General features: G+C 35.8%; 3 protein-coding genes across 4 annotated transcripts; 2 read left to right on the forward strand and 1 right to left on the reverse strand.

Moving 5' to 3' along the window:
* Positions 1-368: 368 nt before the first annotated feature.
* LOC105799918 (E3 ubiquitin-protein ligase HAKAI homolog) lies at positions 369-2,709 on the forward strand. Its single transcript, XM_012630739.2, has 3 exons — positions 369-746; positions 1,067-1,125; positions 1,427-2,709. The coding sequence occupies exons 1-3, from the start codon at positions 492-494 to the stop codon at positions 2,535-2,537; spliced, it is 1,425 nt and encodes a 474-aa protein (XP_012486193.1). The 5' UTR covers positions 369-491; the 3' UTR covers positions 2,538-2,709.
* A 1,406-nt stretch (positions 2,710-4,115) lies between these two features.
* LOC105799919 (protein DEFECTIVE IN EXINE FORMATION 1) lies at positions 4,116-9,361 on the forward strand. 2 transcript variants are annotated; one of them, XM_052620528.1, is made up of 13 exons: positions 4,116-4,465; positions 4,563-4,673; positions 4,804-4,886; positions 4,993-5,110; positions 5,220-5,380; positions 5,696-6,195; positions 6,311-6,381; positions 6,597-6,853; positions 7,399-7,580; positions 7,877-8,160; positions 8,244-8,361; positions 8,444-8,668; positions 8,745-9,361. In XM_052620528.1, the coding sequence occupies exons 1-13, from the start codon at positions 4,329-4,331 to the stop codon at positions 9,060-9,062; spliced, it is 2,565 nt and encodes an 854-aa protein (XP_052476488.1). In that variant the 5' UTR covers positions 4,116-4,328; the 3' UTR covers positions 9,063-9,361. The 2 variants fall into 2 exon arrangements, with proteins under 2 accessions (XP_052476488.1, XP_052476489.1); XM_052620529.1 differs by having other exon boundaries at positions 4,118-4,465; positions 8,444-8,626.
* Positions 9,362-10,604: 1,243 nt separating this feature from the next.
* Positions 10,605-11,557, reverse strand: LOC105799920 (uncharacterized). The gene has a single exon (XM_012630741.2). The coding sequence runs from the start codon at positions 11,144-11,146 to the stop codon at positions 10,808-10,810; it is 339 nt and encodes a 112-aa protein (XP_012486195.1). The 5' UTR covers positions 11,147-11,557; the 3' UTR covers positions 10,605-10,807.
* Between the last annotated feature and the right edge of the window lie 1,268 nt (positions 11,558-12,825).

Here is a 12,825-nt window from a genome sequence, read left to right on the forward strand (position 1 = left end):
CAAAAAATTACATTATCCCTTAAAAAATATACTTTATATAAATAATAAAATCAAAACGAGAATTTAAACACTAAAGTTTTCCTGAATCTTTGAATATCCGAATTTAAGCCTTACCATACATGAGTTTCTAATTTAAATAAATTTTATCTGATTCTATGTTAATTATATTTTATAATATTTTAATTCTACATTATAATTATTCATACATTTGTTGGCGGTAACTTTCCCCTTACTCCAAATACAAATGGCCAATAGGTAAAAAGGTTTAAAAGCCCAATAGAAGATGGGCTAAATCCAGCAGTCCAGAAAGGTTAGAAAGCCGTCGTTAGTTTATCAAACAGACCAAACCACTATTTAACAAATTCGAGCACTCGAGTCGATGAAATTTGATTCGATTTGCACCTGGGAATAGAGAGAAAAAAAAGAGGAAGAAAGTTGTTCGAATTTGATATTCGTGGAAGGGAAAGCCGAAGAAACGAGTGGAAATAAAGATGCTTCAAATCAGACTAAGCAAGGGCTCCTCCTCGGATGCCGGCGGTTCCGTTAAGCCATTGCCCGTTGAGACGGTGACGGTGGCCTGCCCCGACCATCTCGTTCTCGCCGACCTACCCGTTGCCAAGAGCATTGGTGCCGCTACCTCCTCCACTCACGTGAAGACCGTCGGTCGGAGATCCCGCCGCCAGCTTGGCGAGCGAGTCCACTTCTGCGTTCGCTGCGATTTTCCGATAGCGATTTACGGCCGCTTGGTACGTTTTAGTAATTATTACTAGTACTACTTTTTTACCTTTTAATTAATTAGTTAATTCAAAATAAGTTGAGTAAACAATTAATTAGATAACTTATGCCTAATCTGTGGAAAATAGATAACAATGAATTGCTAGGTATTGAATGTTACATTCAGACTAAAGTTGAAAATTTGAAACAATTTAAATGGTAAGGTGATTTTCATCGATGGCTAAGGGTCGCAATTGTTAAAAAAATTATTGTTAGGACTTAAAGAGTTTCTTAAAAATTTGGAATTTGTTTTCTGTATATGAAAATATATGCTCTTTTCCTTTGGTTGCAGAGTCCTTGTGAGCATGCTTTCTGCCTTGATTGCGCGAGGAGCGATTCGATTTGCTATCTGTAAGTGATTGCTTCTTAATTCTTTAATGAAAAGTGGTGTTTAAAGAATCATAGAGTTTCATATCTAGCCTTATCCATTTACTTTTTTGGTGGTGTTCATGAATTATCCCAACTAGGATCAAATAGTTGACTGGGGTTTTACTAGGAGCAATATCATTAAGATGTGGAAATGTAAATGGTGGTTGTCTGTGTTTGTGGCAGTTTGATTTTAGCTGATTTTTGAACTGACCTTTATTCAAGCTTAAACATAAGTAATTTGACTTTGACTAAAAAGTAATTGTTTCTTATGTTTCTTGCATAGTTGTGATGATCGTATACAGAAGATTCAGACAATCAAGATAATGGAGGGGATATACATCTGTGCAGCTCCTCATTGTCTTAAATCGTTTTTGAAGAAGACTGACTTTGAATCTCATATACATGCAAGCCACACTGACCTTTTACAGCCTAATTCCGAGAAGGAAGATGGTAAAGAATCAGAGGTTCAGAGTGGTAACCAACCTACAGGTTCAGATTCCACTGTTCGAGGTCCTCCAAGGCCTGCCATTTCTCCTGGTTCAAACCCACAGCTTCATGATACTGACGACAAAGCTCGTTGGCAGCAGCCGAGGGAACAACTGCCTCCAAGGCCAATGATGCCGAAGGGACCACCAGTAGACAATAACCAACCCCCAGGCTTTGACAGGGCTGGCCCTCACAACCACTTTCAGCAAGGCTTTGACAGGCAGGGCACCCCACAACCAGAATCAAGTCAGTTTTCAGACAAACCACAGGGACTTTTATCTGAGAATCAGTTTCCTGAATACCCGCCAATGCATTCCATGCAACCGCCTAATTTTGCTATGCCAATGAATTCAAACCCTATGTTAACTCCATATGGTATTCCTCCATTTCCAACTGATGGGGCTCAACAGTTTTATGGTGCTCCCTATGAGATGGCTCGGCAGAGTTCAGCTCCAGGTGTTGGTTCCGAACAGGGATCTTTTATGGGTTACCCGCCAGGTCCAATGGGGGGTGTAAATTACCCAGCAGCTTATCCTCAGCCCTGGAACGGAGGGCAACCTGGTGTCCGTTTTGAAGCCACACCAGGTAGTCACATGATGGCAGACAGTTTTGCAAATTATCAAGGTGATTATGGTCGAAATCCTGGAGGTTTACCAATGATTCCTTCCCAACAATCAGCCAACAAAGGGATGGAAGCTGTGCAGGGCAGTAATGCCATGGACCCCAGGGATGGCGCAGGTATATTGGCACCACAGCCTATGCAGGTTCAGCCACCACCTCCCCCACATCCACATCATATGCCACAACATAAACGAGGCAAGTTCCACTCGGGTGATATGGGTCGTGATGCACAAGGGTTTGGTTGGCAGCAAGAGAACCGTGATGGCTTTGCAGGTAGCCAGGACTAGAAATTGTTTGTATTTTTGCGGTTGAGATGTAATCTTTTTCACTTTTTGGATCTTTGATTAAGCATTGCAACGTGCTGTCAATTATCTTAAGTTCTTTATTCTCCTCTGTTTTATATGATACTTAATAGTTTCCAAGCTTATATAATTTGCATCTAGGTTCCCCATTACAGCATACGGAGCGAGTTTTATTGTGTAAATGGGATTCCCGAGAGCCTTTAATATTCGAGAGGAAATTGGTTTTGAGGGTAGCAGCATCCAACAGCTTAGTTCATCGTCATTCTGCTTCCTCCTGTAACAGTTGCTGTACCATGTCGTGTAAAGTCAGCAATCAAATTGGATAAATTTTATTACAATTTAAAGTAATCATTAAAAATTACAATAGATGCATATCATAGCTGACGTGAAATTATTTTTACTTTTATGTGCAACATCAATGAATCGTTTAAAAATTATAAAAAAACTAATAATAACTTCAAAATAAAAATTAAGAAACCATAAAAACTTCATACAGATTGATCCTCTATTGTCGGAATAGCGATGTATATGCATATGCCACATTATTTGGTTAAAATAACAAGTCAACGAAAAAATCTAATTAGAAACAAAGGATTTCAATTAAATCCTTACCAACAAAAAGCTCATAATGATTGAGTGCGATTTTACTTTTTAATACATTTGATTTTTTTTATCAAATGGTATAGTATATGCATATATGAATATGTAAAACCACATAACAACCAAATAATTGGATGAAAAATATATATATATAGATATATATATATCATATGGAGCGTGAGGTTGTTTATCATTGTTTTGGAAAACGCATAATAATAAATTTAATTTTAACTATTGATATCTTTTGTTAATTGTGGACTTAAATTATGACAAAAAAATTCAAAATCGACGGATTTCGAACTAACCCGCCTTGATAGGGGTTTTTTTTTTATGAAATCAAGTCTACAGATGGGTCGGGTTAGTTTTAGAGAATAGTCAAGTCGAGTTTAGCAAGAAACTGCATCATCCTTGATATTTACTAAATTAACCTGATATATTTAACATTAATTAGATTAAAAATTCCTTAAATTTTATCAGTACCAATATCATTTATTCCCATTTAACAGTAATTTTTTCTCTCATTTTAATTTAATTTTCCATGCCTCCCTCTCATTTTTATTCCTTATTTTTTTCTATAATGTAATATATATATTTTACTTAATCATCTCAAGCGGTCTTTTTAAAATATATATTTGAATTTAATTAACTATAATTTAAAAAATAAATAATTAGAGTTAAGTATACAATTAATTTTTGAATTTAAATTTAGGACAGGTTAGATTATTTTAAGGTTGGATCAGGGTATTGTGGTAAAGTATCAGGTCGGGGCCGGGCCGGGCTGGGAGAAAACCCGTCCTGTCCTGCCATGCTCGTGGCTATCTCTAATTTCAATTGCTAAATCAAAAGAGTAGCGGTGAAATTAAAAGTAGATGAACTAAATTTCAAATGTACTAATAGTACAAGGAGTACATCATAATTAGTCCTTTTAAACAGTACCTGCTAGATTTGATTGTACGCAGTAAAGAAGGCGTCAAAAATCGCCAATGTTACGACCTTGTTTTCTGCTCGAAAATCTTTGAGAGGAAGACGGGAACTGGATATTTACAACTCTAGCCCAGGGTTTATTCATCCCCTTCTCCGATTTTCCTCTTCTCTTTCTCCAATTTACAATATTTATTTTCCTTTTTTTTTTCCTTTTTCTCTCACCAAATTCTGTAGTGAAACGAAGATCACAACATGAGACTCTTGGAGATTAGGGTTTTTTGGATACTCTTCCTTTTGATTAGTCGCTCCGGTTTCTCTCTCGGTGAGGACTCCAATAATAAATTCCGTCAACGAAAGGCCACCGATGACGAGCTTGGTTATCCCGATATGCAAGTCCTTTTATCTCAATTTTATTCCTTTTCATTTTTGGATTCAATCACAGGGTTTATTGTTATATGAAAATTTTGTGTGTATATGAATGTGTAGGGATGAAGATGCCTCGTTGAACACACAATGCCCTAGAAATTTAGAACTTAGATGGCAAACGGAGGTCAGCTCCAGCATTTATGCAACTCCGTTAATCGCTGATATCAATAGGTCAAGTTTTACTCTACCTCTAATTTCATGTCTTTATCGCATCTAAGCCTTGACTACTGCTCTTCTTATGTGAGTAAATTCATCATTTAAAACAATTTAGCTGATTCTCGTATGATTGTATATTTTTTAGTGATGGGAAGCTTGATATAGTGGTTCCTTCTTTCCTTCACTACCTTGAAGTTCTAGAAGGTTCTGATGGCGACAAAATGCCAGGTACTAGTGCTTCATTTTCCTCTAATCATGTTAATTTGAATTTATCAAAATGAATCTAGAGTAATCCAATAGAAGTTGGTGCATTGAGTTTTCAATAATTTGTCAGGTTGGCCTGCTTTTCACCAGTCAACCGTGCATTCTAGTCCTCTCTTGTATGATATTGATAAAGATGGTGTGAGGGAAATTGCTCTAGCTACCTACAATGGTGAAGTGCTTTTTTTCAGGTTAATTTTCTTAGTTAATTGCTCATTATAGGGACTATTCTCCAGGTCACCCAGGAATTCATTATTGTGATGTTGGAATACTAATTTGTCCAAGGGTTATTGTTTTTAGGGTTTCAGGGTACTTGATGACTGATAAATTGGAGGTACCTCGTAGAAAAGTTCGAAAAGATTGGCATGTGGGGTTGCATCCTGATCCGGTGGACCGTTCTCATCCAGATGTTGATGATGATTTACTAATCCAGGAGGCTGCTAAAATGAATGCTGTGAACCGTATGCTATTCCCGAATTTCAGTAGTTTTATACCCCTGTTATTTCTTTCTTAATCTTTCAAATTATATTAGTTGCTAAGGTAGCTCCATTGCACTCCACTTCATAAGGGTAGTATGCAGACAATGAACTGATTCTTTCCTTATTCTGCCACTAAGTTGCAGCACTTGTTTCTAATTTTATTTATGTTTCCTGTTACATTGCTTTCTTCTTGGAAAGGAAATCTGAAACAACTTTAGAAGATCATGGTTTTATTAATATTTTGAAGCATTGTTCCCATGAAATGAATCATACCATTACCTGTTGGGTTCCTTGCAGAAACAAATAAAACTATACCTGAATCTAACCTCGCTGAGCCAACACTAATAGGCAACCACTCTAGCAAGGTTAACTTGTCTGAGGCAGTGAATGAAAAGAAAACGAATGGAAGTCAAATAGAAGATACCATCAAGCTGCCTACTAGTGTTGATAATCCTTCTGGGAACACTGGATCAGTGGGAAGCAATGAAACGCATACGAAAACAAGTTCTGGGAGACGCCTTCTAGAAGATGACACTTCAAAAGGTTCCCAGGAAGGTAGCTCTGATTCAAAAGAGAATGCTAAGGAAGCTACCGTGGAAAATGATCAAGGGTTAGAAGCAGATGCAGATTCATCTTTTGATTTATTCCGTGATAGTGATGAGTTGGCTGATGAATATAACTATGATTATGATGATTATGTTGATGAGTCCATGTGGGGAGATGAGGAATGGGTGGAAGGACAACATGAGAAACTGGAGGATTATGTGAATATTGATTCTCACATCTTGTCTACTCCTGTGAGTATATATTTCAATTAGATAATGTGTTTCTTTATAGTGAAGGAACAACATTGGTAGACACTAGTGGAATTCTACTACAGAAGTCATAATTTTTTTTCTCTATTGTCATCAGGTCATAGCAGACATTGATAATGATGGTGTATCAGAAATGATTGTTGCTGTTTCCTACTTTTTTGATCATGAGTGAGTTCTCTTCCTTACCTTTCAATCTGACTTCGGAGTCTAGGTTACTCCCAAATGCCACTTGAAATTCATTCATGGAAAATTTTAGCTTTTTTCTTCCTTTTTCATATTTAACTTTTGCAAATCTGTTTTATGTTCATTTATATTTTGTGGAAGGAGGGATGAGGGATGCCCTTTTACAATTGAAGTGACTGAAAAACTGAATTATTTGTTAGGTACTATGACAACCCTGAGCATATGAAGGAACTTGGAGATATTGATATTGGAAAATACGTTGCTGGTGGTATTGTTGTATTCAATCTTGATACAAAGCAGGTTAAGTGGACAAAAGATTTAGATTTGAGCACAGATACTGCCGACTTCCATGCACATATATACTCTTCACCAAATGTTGTTGATTTGGATGGTGATGGAAACTTGGACATCCTTGTGGGAACTTCATTTGGTTTGTTCTATGTATTGGATCACCATGGTAATCCCTTTAAATTGATGAGCTTTTTCCTGTATTTTTAGTTAGATTTCTTACTGTTGGTCTTGTATGGGTGACTCATACTTTAGAACATAGCTAATCAATATTTCCCACCTTTGTGCATATGCAAATTCAAGTAGTTGCCTAATCTACTCCAGTGTTGAAACTACTTTAGCTTATATTCAATTTTTTACCAAATCCCCTTTAAGATTCTTCTTTGTCTAGATTAGTTTATTTCATTAAATATGATTTTGGTTCAATTATATGGGTTTCGCATGTGAATTTTTTGAAAATGTAACACTCTGGAATTTTCTGCTTGAACCCTGATTAGTATCTACTCACTGCAGGCTTGCACATCATCCCTTGTATCATAGTACTCTGTTTCATGTTCCTTTTTTTGAAGTTTTCGTCCTCACGGAACTTGGTGTTATTAGAAATAACGTTCTGCGCAAAGATCTTCCATCATTGTTTTTCTCTTTTGATATGACTTTAATTATAAGCAACTATTTTCACCAATTAATCTAATTGGATGGTTCATTTTCATTCAGGAAATGTCAGAGAAAAGTTTCCTCTTGAAATGGCAGAAATTCAAAGTGCTGTAATTGCAGCTGATATCAATGATGATGGCAAGATAGAGCTAGTGACGACAGATACACATGGGAATGCTGCTGCATGGACTGCACAAGGGAAAGAAATTTGGCAAGTTCACGTGAAGAGTCTAATTCCCCAGGTGAGTTGTAGCACCCTTTCTGTATGCATTTATAATTTGGTATTGTTCTGTCACTTTCTTTTCATTCCTGACAAATTCCATAGCTTGTTATCACTACTGATTATAGTTGCAGTAAGGGATATGATATGTTCATCGTTGCATGCCCCGGGTGCATGTTAGCCATCTTTCAAGCATCTTTCCTCTAGTTTTAAACCTCTAATTGAACTAAATATCACATTGAGAAACTAGTGCTGAGCTGATATACATCAAGAATCATGCCTATTTGATGTACTAAATATCTTTCAAGCATCTTTCAGGGTCCTGCTGTTGGTGATGTTGATGGAGATGGCCACACAGATGTTGTAATTCCCACATTATCGGGGAATATTTATGTTCTGAGTGGAAAGGATGGTTCAGTGGTTCGTCCATATCCGTATAGAACTCATGGGAGAGTAATGAATCAAGTTCTTCTAGTGGACTTAAGTAAACGAGGGGAGAAAAGCAAGGGACTCACTATTGTTACAACATCCTTCGATGGTTATCTGTATCTGATAGATGGACCAACATCATGTGCTGACGTTGTAGATATCGGTGAAACTTCGTAAGTTATTTGTGCTTGGTTCAGTACCTTACCCAATGCTCCTTTTGGTTTCTTTGTTTTATATTTGTACCATTTCTTGACAGGTATAGCATGGTGTTAGCAGACAATGTTGATGGTGGTGATGATCTAGATCTTATCGTTACAACTATGAATGGAAATGTCTTTTGCTTCTCGACCCCTGCCCCGCATCATCCTCTCAAGGCAGGATAGACTTAACCCGACATATGATTGAGTTCTTGTGCATTTGCTAAGAATTATATTAATTAATTTCCATTTATTTCAGGCATGGAGATCAAATAACCAAGGAAGAAACAATGTCGCAAACAGGTACAACCGTGAGGGCGTCTACGTTACCCATTCATCCCGAGCTTTCCGTGATGAGGAAGGCAAAAGCTTCTGGGTGGAGATTGAGATTGTGGATAAACATAGATATCCTTCAGGGTTCCAAGCACCTTATAATGTCACAGTAAGCCGCCATTTCACACACAAATCGCTAAAAGTGATTCAGGTGTTTCTTAACTTTTTAAAGCAGTTTAGTTTTTCGTTCTTTTCTTTTTTGTTGATTTTGTGCTGAAACAATGCAGACAACATTGTTAGTCCCGGGTAACTACCAAGGAGAAAGAAGGATAAAGCAAAGCCAGATCTTTGAGCGTCCGGGAAAATATCGGATTAAACTTCCAACGGTAGGGGTGAGGACTACAGGGACTGTTGTTGTGGAAATGGTTGATAAAAACGGACTCTATTTCTCAGACGACTTCTCCCTCACATTCCATATGTATTACTACAAACTGCTGAAGTGGCTTCTTGTCATACCAATGCTTGGGATGTTCGCTGTGCTAGTCATCTTTCGCCCACAGGAAGCCATGCCTTTGCCGTCATTCTCCCGAAACACTGACTTGTGACAACTGTACCGAATTTGAGCCTCAACACGTGCTATACTTCACATCACTTAAATCAAGGCCCCTGATATAAGATGTCTTTTAAGTCTTAGTTACAGAGAGAGATAGAGAGACAGACTACCTCAAGTTTGATTTTTCTGTTGTCTAAAATGTTGGCCTTTACAACGTATTTGATTAAGGATGTCGAAAATTGTAATATTGTTGCGGAATTTGAGGTTCTTTTTAGAGGTAGTCAAAAAGTTAATTTTGACACGCTGCTTTCTGCAGTGATGTGAAGCAATGTCGACCGGTTTTTGCCCCAACATTCCTGAGTTTGAGGGAAAAGAAAAAATTGACTGAAACAAAAATATTGCAAATCTAATGTACATAAAGGCTAAAAATCAGGTTTAAATGGGTACTATTATTAGGGGGTGACGATTTGATTTTGGAGAAAAATTACAATCCCTTTCGAGCATTTAGGAAATCAAATTGAATATCAAAAGTGAACAAAGTGAATTTGGTTTAGTTGATCATTTTTTATAATTTTTAATATCATTTTTACTAGTTTATATTAAATAAAAATTAAGTTGATTCAATCTGTATCATAGTGATTTATCCTGAAACCTGAAAAACAAATATGGAAGCCGCGTCGATTTGGCTTTCGGTCTTTTTGCTCAGCTTGCTCGAGGGAAAACAATTGCTCCCCGAAAGATGCATCGACCGACAACAAATGTTTTCTTTTCTTTTTTTTTCTGTTTTGTTTTACAAGTATGAGGCATCAGCGAGACACCCACACGAAAGAAAAAGAGAGGAGAGCGTTCGTCAACGCCACTCAAAACAGGCGATTGGTTGATGGTACTTCACATCCACAACCAAACTCACTACTATAAACAACAATCTTTTTATCTATTAATTTAACACGTCTTAAAATTTTGGTCCTACAAAAAATACATGTCTTATTGCTCCAAAACCAGAATGGGGGGGGGGGGGGTCATCACTTCATCACGCCACACAATCTTCAATGCATCCTATTTTAAAAGTTTAGGTGCTACATTAAACATTCAGCTGAAATACATCTACCATTTATGCCATTATCCCTTAAATATATTACCAAATTAACTCCGGGACTAGCCAGCAACTAACAGTAATACATTCACTACCTAGAGATTATATCCCTTAAATATATGGAAGGTTTACCCAAACACCATGGCTGAGCAAATGCTTTCTTAAAATAAGTTGAGCTGACCGATGCTCATGACTGCAAACAAAGTTCTAGAAAAGCAAGACTGTGGGATGAACAATGGTGAACCACATATTTGTTCACTTGCACTACATGTCCTTCACTGCTATATCGGCACCATTATTCCTCAAACTCAACAATCTAAATGTTTCCTCTATGAATTTTAAAACACCTAAATCAGAAACCAAACCTGAAATCTAAGCCTTTCACAAAGTGGTCTCTGCACAAACTGATTCTTCAGCTAACATGAAAGCTTTAACAGCATAATATCACTCAGAAAGACCACAATTATATTTACACCAACAATCATCCAGCTGAGTCTCAAATTATCGGTGTTCATCAATCAATTCTACTCAATTATTCATCATAAGTTTAACAGAAACGTGATTAAACATTGTCAGAGGCAAGATGTAAAACAAGAGTTCAACTAGAGCTGACAGCATCCTAGAAAACAGATGAAATACAAGTAATTGTATCATGAATTAAACAGAAAGAAGGGGGGGGGGGGGAGGTTTTTACATAAGAACCCTCAGAAGCCCTGTAAGATAGGTCTCTTTCCAAGCCTCTTGATCTCTCTATCCATTTTCCCAGTAAGCATCAACCCAAACATCCTGAAGTCACATAAAAGGGACCAAAAGGGATGCCCAAAAGTGGCAGGAACATTCCCTTCCACAAAGAAATGACTGTACCAGGCAAATCCATAACCACATATTGGCACAAACACCAAGAACCACCAGTTAAACAACATAGAATATATAAACAACACAATACTCATGAGTGTGCCAGCAAAGTGCCAGCGTCTTGTCGATGGTTTCGAGTGCTGATTCACATAAAAGGCCCAAAAGTCCTCCAGGCTCCTGAAATTCATCTCTTTGAAATCAACAAAAAGTACCCCCCAATCGAGAAAGTTGATCCCTTGAATCACCTGATCAACCAAAAAAAAACCTCACAAGAAATTAAGCCAAGAAAATTCCAATATTGATTTGATGGGTTTTGGTTAAAAATCACACAAAATCATGAAATGATATAGGAAATAGAAAAAAGAGAGTTTGACTGGGGGATTTCCCAAATCCAAATCGAGGGTAATTACAAAGAAGAGGATGGGATTTTTCACTCAGTGTTCGGAGAAATGATGGAAAGAAGAAGGAAGGCGAAGGGTGTAAGAGGGTCGAAAAAGGGTGAATAGTTGTTGTCTATGGGGGTGAAGGAATCAAAGGTAGGTTTGGAGGCTCTTCTTCAACAGTTATATGGGCTTTGTCAGCTGAGATATGTGATGGATAAAGATTTGGACTTTCTTTTCTGTTTTTTATCTTTATTTTTTGAGCTGACGAATAATGTACAAACATTTTCTTTTTCTTAAGAAGCTTGTATACTGTTGGTGAAATAATTTAGTTTTGTCTACAGGAGACGTGGAGTTTTATATCATTTTCACAGGTTTTAATAATTAAATTAGAATATCTATATAAACTTAAAGTATTCATCATCTCAAATTGTATTGTTGTTAGTATAACTCACAAAAACTTCTATATATATATATACAATCACAATTTTACCATTGCAACTAAACCCATATTTAATTTTTATATTAACTTGTTACATATTTTTACCAACATTCTAATGAATCTGATTTTGTGATTTAATTTAAAAGATATATTGAAATTACTTAATTTCAAATTAATAATCTAAATACAATTTTTAATATTAATTTAATAATATGGACAAACAATTAAAAATGTTATTTTAATTTTAAAATTTCTTAAAATTGGTGCTGAAGCAGAGTCGGTTAGTATTTAAAATTAATTAGTAACAACACAAATTATTTGGAGGAAAGGTCAAAGCTATGGCTGAATTTTATATGCATTACTGGAAAGGCATATCTTTTATTGGGTAAATATAGCTTCGTTACACACAATGGTATCTACGACAAACCATCTTAACAAATAAAAATAAAAATATTATAAAAACTAAGAATATTTTTATAAATATTTCATAAAAATCAAAATCAAAGTATTTTTAATAATTTTCATATAGTATAACTTTTATATAAAAATCATTTTAAATAATTTTGTAAATAAAATTAAATCAAAATCATGAAAACATTCATTCACCTTCTACTTTTTATATAAAAAGATATTCCTTTTCTACTTAAAATGACTTTTTACTTTTTAGAATTTTTAATATTTTTAAATTTTTAAATGAGGATATTATCACCGCATGTCAAATATTTATTTAACCACATAAAAAATTAATATTATTTATGTAACGAAAGCTAAATATAAGTATCACTTTTTTTTAAAAAATACCAAAATCAATATTAAAATCAAGCATAGGTAACAAGAAGTATATATTTTTGGCACAATGATTCTTTTGGCCTTTCAATTTTACAAAAATGTCATTTTAACCTTCCATTTTATTTTTCACCTCTTTTAGCTTTTGAATTTGTATTTTTTGTCAAATTATCTCAAAATGGATGAAAAAGTTAACATTTGTTAACTTTGCTAACATGGCATATACGTGGATTGTCACATAAATGACATATTAGCGTTT

Source organism: Gossypium raimondii, chromosome 9, assembly GCF_025698545.1.
Source record: "Gossypium raimondii isolate GPD5lz chromosome 9, ASM2569854v1, whole genome shotgun sequence".
Lineage (NCBI taxonomy): Eukaryota > Viridiplantae > Streptophyta > Magnoliopsida > Malvales > Malvaceae > Gossypium > Gossypium raimondii.

Coding starts and splice junctions, on each gene's coding strand:
- LOC105799918 (XM_012630739.2), top strand. CDS start 492: ATGCTTCAAATCAGACTAAGCAAGGGCTCCTCCTCGGATGCCGGCGGT. Junction 747..1,066: donor TAGCGATTTACGGCCGCTTG/GTACGTTTTAGT, acceptor CTTTGGTTGCAG/AGTCCTTGTGAGCATGCTTT. Junction 1,126..1,426: donor AGCGATTCGATTTGCTATCT/GTAAGTGATTGC, acceptor TTTCTTGCATAG/TTGTGATGATCGTATACAGA.
- LOC105799919 (XM_052620528.1), top strand. CDS start 4,329: ATGAGACTCTTGGAGATTAGGGTTTTTTGGATACTCTTCCTTTTGATT. Junction 5,111..5,219: donor GGTGAAGTGCTTTTTTTCAG/GTTAATTTTCTT, acceptor TATTGTTTTTAG/GGTTTCAGGGTACTTGATGA. Junction 6,382..6,596: donor TCCTACTTTTTTGATCATGA/GTGAGTTCTCTT, acceptor ATTATTTGTTAG/GTACTATGACAACCCTGAGC.
- LOC105799920 (XM_012630741.2), bottom strand. CDS start 11,146: ATGAATTTCAGGAGCCTGGAGGACTTTTGGGCCTTTTATGTGAATCAG.